Below are 7,224 nucleotides of genomic sequence, written 5' to 3' on the forward strand. Positions count from 1 at the left end.
AAAAGTATTAAAAGTATAATAAGTATATATATGTGACAATTGTTTAAAATGGAAATATATTGATAAACTATATATGGATAGGTTCGTGATATCAATCGGAGACCAAGTCGAAATTACATATCTTCAAGACAAAAGTGAGTATATAGTCCCACTTTTAAACTCTAAATATTTCGGGATGAGAATACATGTATTTTATGTTTTACGATATGGACACAAGTAACTGAAAAATATATTCTACGTTGAGTTGTACCACTGGCATACTTCCCTGTAGCTTGGTAACTATTATTTACAGCGGTATTGTAAACGCGAATCCTGTTGATAGATCTATCGGGCCTGACAACCCCAACCGGACTGGACGACCAGTATTCAACGGTTGCACAGTACTTCGTTTCGTGACTACACTTGGTACGGTGTAGTAAGATTTCATAATAAAGGGAATATGCGACGTGATTAAATGTTAAGTATGGTTACCAAGTGCTCAACCACTTAGAATATTTTTATTAAAACGTTTATATATGAAATCTTGTGGTCTATATTTATATCGCTGCCGGCATTAAACCTATATCTCACCAACTTTATGTTGACGTTTTAAACATGTCTATTCTCAGGTGATAACTAAAAGCTTCCGCTGCAACATGTTGAACTTAAGCAAGATCTTGAGTATGCATATTTGTGTCAAAAATAAAACTGCATATCCGAGGAATTGTAATGTAAAATATGCTAGAAATCGTATTATTATCATCACATGTAAAGTTTGTAAGTCTAAGATTATCGCTAAACGATAATCATCTTTATTTTGTCCAAAGCTTGTATCAAAAATAAGGATCATGGTTTGTAATGTATAATATATGCAGTTTTTCTTTAAAAAAAAATGCCGCATATAGAGGTCAATACCTCGCAATGAAATCATACGTTATCTAACACGTTCTTATGGTTAAGGACGGGTTATGACACAATAGGTTTAAATGTATACCATGGTGCGAAATTTTTGAAGAGGCGAAATAACGCCGCAGTACGATATAATGGTAGACATCCACAGGTTGAGAGAAACCAACAGCAAGGTGATGTAGGAGGGGGAAATGAAATGGCAGAAATGCAAAGGTTTATAGCTTCACAAGAGTATGAAAATGCTAGACATAGAGCATTTGAAGATTGGCAAGTTCATCAAAACCAAATCATAGCTTATTGCCAACATATAGGTAGAAACTATATTCCTACTCCATCGCCCATATTCCCTCCCTGGTCTATAGAGATTCAACCACCGTATCCTACGTATAACCCAGCCGAAGCATTTTATAACACATATGGTTATGCATGGAACCCCTACTGGTATCGGTATCATCCCTAGTCTACTTAGTTTTATTTATTTTATAATTTGTAATGTTGATACATTTAATACTTATGTTAATATTGTAATAGTTTTTATAATTTTCTAACTTTTATTATTAGATTTTAATAATGTTTGAATGTGGGGTAATATATCAAACTTCAAAAATATGTATATATGTTTGCAGTTTATCTTATGTACACAACAGGGTAAAACAACGCATTTTCAAAGACTGGCATTAAGTTCAGCAAAAGCAACTAATTTTGACGACAAGATGCAAAATAAATGTGATATAACAACAAGACGGAATGAACAAATGATGTGCACCATTTATCATTCAACACAAACACAAATATGTTTGGAAAATTTGGTAAAATTTAATCATTTTCACACAAATCACCCTCAATAATTTAAATTGTTACTGATTTCTTGCAAATGAGGGCATTGCAAGATCTTAAGTGTGGGAAGGGGTTAAATTCTTTCGGATTTTTAAAATTTTTATCTTAAACACTTGGTTACCATTAAAAATACTAGTAAAGCAGTAGTTGTATTAGAATCTAGTGCTCTCTGATAATAAAGAACAGCCCTAGTCTTATATACTGACTACCCAATTCTAGTAAAAATTTTCAAAATTTTCAATTAAATGAACTCAAAATTATGTTTATACATATTTATGAATGATAAAACTAGGTTTTAACACCGAAATTATTGTTACCTCGGAAAGGACATAAATTGAGAAACAAACCAAAATGTTAAAAGTCATTTAAAATGGAATAGAGGACAATAAAAAGGAAAATAAAAGCCAAGTGTGGGAAAATTTACCAAGATATTTTAAACATATGTCACATATTTCTGTAACAAATAACTGAAAATACTTTTGCTTTGGACTAAACTAAACTGTTTTACCCGATGAAAGAAAAGAAGAGATGGATCTACACGATGAATCAATTTCATCGTTAAAAGGAAGTAAAGTCTTTCGAAAAAGAAACGCGCTTCTTGATTTAGGTCAGGAAGTTGTCGTCCAGACCAGCTGTAGGTTGACGAAAAATCTAGAAAAGTCATCACTAAAATCAGCAGGAAATCCACGGACCTCAGCATTAAACAGGGTCGCCAAGTGGTCAGATTTATCCTAACCATGAGAAGGATTTATCTCGTACAATGGGGGGCACCGTGCAAATTAGCTGGATAAGACTAATGAATCAGATCCCCAGAAAGGATAATCTCCTTAAAAGATCAAAAATCAGCTTTTAAGCCTGATATTACTCAATCCTTGAGATTGACCTTAAAGATTGAGAATTACAAACTCATGGAATTCGATGATATCTAAACTCGAGCTTGAACGAGAAAATATTTTGATCAAAATTTCAAACCGATTTGTTTTCTAAAAACCCATTTTCAATGCGTTCATTACCATTGAACGTAAAATCCTAAGAATTCACCTGGAATTCATTAGGTCACCTGAACCAAATCGGGTGTCAACCGTAAGAACGGTGGTCGCATAGCATGGTCAAAGACAGGACCTTGTGCCAGACCGGAAAATTATAAGGGTAAGCTTTACTATTTCTCCTACAAAGGATAGTAATTGCGTCCGACACATTATAGACCAAAATTAAAAGCATGTCAGGGGACATTGCCTTAACAGTTGCTTGTTCAACGCTTTCCTTTACAACCGGATGGTAGTTTACCAAAAGGTAATATACGGAACAAGTAAACTGGACGTGTTGCTTTTCAAATACAAGGTTAGCAAGTGGGTGACACAAAACCATAAGTTTTGAGCTAAAATTTTTAAATCTGAAACCCACCAAACCCACAAAAATAATTTGCAAACACCGGTGAAGGGTTATTCCGGAAAACTTATCTAGGGTAAAAACTAGATTTAATTTTCAAAAGATCAAATGTTTTCATAAAGATCCAATTTCCTTAATGGATCTAAATTTTTATAGTCATGTGGGACTGTAACCCATATCGTTACTACCATTGTTTATACCGCCGTAAAGAAATCACTGATGTATAAAGTGTGAAGAATAAAGAAGTGATTCTAGTATTTCAAGACTATATTGCTTGAGGACAAGCAACGCTCAAGTGTGGGAATATTTGATAATGCTAAAAACGAACATATATTTCATAGCATTATTCCTCAAGAAAGACAAGCTTTTAGTTGCAATTGTTCTATTTACAAGTGATATTCGTTTAAATAATAAAAGGTGAAGACAAAAGACAGATTCGACGAATTGAAGACGCAAACGACCAAAAAGCTCAAAAGTACAAAATACAATCAAAGAGGTTCCAATTATTGATAAGAAACGTCTCGAAATTACAAGAGTACAAGATTCAAAACGTAGACTACAAGATATTAAATTGTACGCAAGGACATTCGAAAATCCGGAACCGGGACCAGAGTCAACTCTCAACGCTCGACGCAACGGACTAAAAATTACAAGTCAACTATGCACATAAATATAATATAATATTTAAATAATTCTTATAATTATTTATATATTATATAAATAATAAAAATCCGTCGGCAAGAAAGACTCCAAAGTTGGTGAGCTGGAATTTCAAACTCCGCGACTCGCGGAGTTTGAAAGCAGAAAAAGCCGCGAGTCGCAGAGACCCCCTGAACTCAATTCCCTATAAAAGCAAACGAATTCTGATCATTTTATATATCAATATATATCAATCTCTCTATCTATATACGTAATATTTATATTTATAATTTATATTTTAATTTTAATTTTAATTTTAATCCTAATAATAAGGGTAAGTTAGCGAATGTTGTAAGGGTGTAAGTCGAAATTCTGTCCGTGTAACGCTACGCTATTTTTAATCATTGTAAGTTATGTTCAACCTTTTTAATTTAATGTCTCGTAGCTAAGTTATTATTATGCTTATTTAAAATGAAGTAATCATGATGTTGGGCTAATTACTAAAATTGGGTAATTGGGCTTTGTACCATAATTGGGGTTTGGACAAAAGAATGACACTTGTGGAAATTAGACTATGGGCTATTAATGGGCTTTATATTTGTTTAACTAAATGATAGTTTGTTAATTTTAATATAAAGATTTACAATTGGACATACCTATAAATAACCACATACACTCGATCGGACACGATGGGAGGGGTATTTATATGTACGAATAATCGTTCATTTAACCGGACACGGGAATGGATTAATAGTCACTAGAATTATTAAAACAGGGGTGAAATTATGTACAAGGACACTTGGCATAATTGTTAACAAAGTATTAAAACCTTGGATTACACTCAGTCGACATCCTGGTGTAATTATTAAACAAAGTATTAAAATCTTGTTACAGTTTAAGTCCCCAATTAGTTGGAATATTTGACTTCGGGTATAAGGATAATTTGACGAGGATACTCGCACTTTATATTTATGACTGATGGACTGTTATGGACAAAAACCAGACGGACATATTAAATAATCCAGGACAAAGGACAATTAACCCATGGGCATAAAACTAAAATCAACACGTCAAACATCATGATTACGGAAGTTTAAATAAGCATAATTCTTTTATTTCATATTTAATTTCCTTTATTTTATATTTAATTGCACTTCTAATTTTCGCATTTTTATTTATTGTTATTGCATTTAATTGCACTTTTAATTATCGTACTTTTTAATTATCGCAAGTTTATTTTATCGCACTTTTATTATTCGCAATTTCATTATCGTTATTTACTTTACGCTTTAAATTATGTCTTTTATTTATTTAATATTTTACATTTTGTTTTAACTGCAACTAAAGTTTTTAAAATCTACAAACCGGTCATTAAATGGTAAAAACCCCTTTATAATAATAATATTACTTATATATATTTGTATTTTTATAAAAGTAAACTAATATAGCGTTAAGCTTTGTTTAAAGATTTTCCCTGTGGAACGAACCGGACTTACTAAAAACTACACTACTGTACGATTAGGTACACTGCCTATAGGTGTTGTAGCAAGGTTTAAGTATATCCATTATATAAATAAATAAATATCTTGTGTAAAATTGTATCGTATTTAATAGTATTTCCTTGTAAAATATAAAGCTATTTTATATACACCTCGCATAACATCAGGACCCCAAACATCAGAATGTACTAATTCAAATGGAGACGCCGCTCGCTTATTGACTCTAGGACTTAAGTGGACTCGCTGATGCTTAGCGAACTGACAAGACTCACAATATAAAGAGGATAAACCGGAAAACTCAGAACATAGTTTCTTCAAATTCTGTAAAGAAGGATGACCTAACCGACAATGCATCATAAGAGGAGAGGATGACTTTGAGCATACTAATGACCGGGGAATTTTTGTTGTAGTTTCAAGTATGTAAAGTCCATCAGATACCCGTCCTTTACCAATAATCTGTTTCGTCAAGAGATCCTGAAAGATACAAGAGTCAGGAAACAGTAAGGCTACACAATTTAAGTCACGAGTAAGTTTGCTGACAGATAGCAGGTTAAATGAGAAATTGGGTAGACATAAAACGGATGATAAAGATATAGATGGAGTGAGGTTGATAGTGCCGGATCCAAGAACAGGAGAGGTGGTACCATTTGCAATTGTGACATAAGATGAGTGGGTATTAAAGTCAGAGTAAAGATGGTTATTACCTGTCATATGATCTGAGGCACCAGAATCAATGACCCATTTGGAGGCTGATGATAAGAGACACGTGTCATTACCTGTTTCGACAAAGGCAACAATTGAAGTAGTAGGTTTCGTAGATTCTTTCAATTGTGTATATTCAGCATGCACGTTGGCAGAGATAGTGACTGTGGAGGAAGATGCAGCATGTGCTGAGAGATTATTCCTCATAATTTGAGTTTGCAATTTCTTGTAATATCGTTTAGTATGTCCAAGTTCATGACAATAAAAACACTCCACAATAGAATTAGTGGGTTCTTCCGTTATTCTATCAGTATGGCCTCCTCTTGAACTTCCTCGATAACTTCCTTGATAGCCTCCACGAGACCTTCCTCCTCCTCTAAATCCTCCACGACTGACAAGAGCAGTGTTGTGCTCAGAACCTTGAGGTTTTTTAACATCCTCGTGATGGAGGACACGAGCAAACATTTCTTGAAGAGAGGGAATTGTAGACTCGTTCAAAAACTGGGACTTAATAGCATCATGTTCTGGTCGTAAACCAGTTAGAAAGCTCATGACCGTTATTTGCTCCCGTTGTGTCTGCATAGTTTTAATATCAGCACTCAAAGGCATCACAGAATTAAACTCCTTATATATTTTCTTAAATTCCATAACATAAGCCATTAAAGATCGATCATGTTGTTCACCACGATGAAAAGATTTGCACACATTAAATATTCTAGAGATATTGCTCTTTCCAGAATATAGAAAATCGAGATACTCCATAAGCTCTTTGACATATTCACAATGATTTACCAAAGAAGTAACCGAAGATTCAATTGAATTCATAATTTGAAGAAAGAGTCTGACATCATTTTGTAGCCACAGATCTCGTGTATCATCTTTAGGAGGTTCGGAAGTAAGATGAGAATCTTTTCCCATGCTCCTAAGATATACACGGATTGTCTTACTCCATTCAAAGAAGTTAGACCCATTAAGTTTATTGTCGGTTAAGCGAGCTGCAATAGGAATAGTCTCGCTTAAATTACCATCTATTTTCTTTTCATCACTCATTTTTTTCTTTTTTTTCTTTTTTTTAAATAAAATTAAATGAAAATATAGCTTAAAATAAAAAATACGGATAAAAAGAAGTTTAAGATGTTTGACTCCACTACCAAGTGGATATAAAAGAGAACTAGACAAGTTGTTTGGAAAATATCTGACTCCACTACCAAGTGGATATAAAAGAGAACTAGACAGGAAATAGCAATCGACTCCTCCTTTTTTTTGTTTT

General features: G+C 33.4%; 1 protein-coding gene across 1 annotated transcript in view; it reads right to left on the minus strand.

The window, feature by feature from the left end:
- The window catches only part of LOC139841516 (uncharacterized), a 44,149-nt gene extending 37,145 nt beyond the window's left edge, over positions 1-7,004 (minus strand). The window contains exon 1 of the mRNA XM_071831729.1: positions 5,405-7,004. Within this exon, the coding sequence (XP_071687830.1) occupies positions 5,405-7,004 (1,600 nt within the window). The remainder of the gene's footprint in view (positions 1-5,404) is intronic.
- Between the last annotated feature and the right edge of the window lie 220 nt (positions 7,005-7,224).

This window comes from Rutidosis leptorrhynchoides, chromosome 4 (assembly GCF_046630445.1).
Source record: "Rutidosis leptorrhynchoides isolate AG116_Rl617_1_P2 chromosome 4, CSIRO_AGI_Rlap_v1, whole genome shotgun sequence".
Taxonomy (NCBI): Eukaryota; Viridiplantae; Streptophyta; class Magnoliopsida; order Asterales; family Asteraceae; genus Rutidosis; species Rutidosis leptorrhynchoides.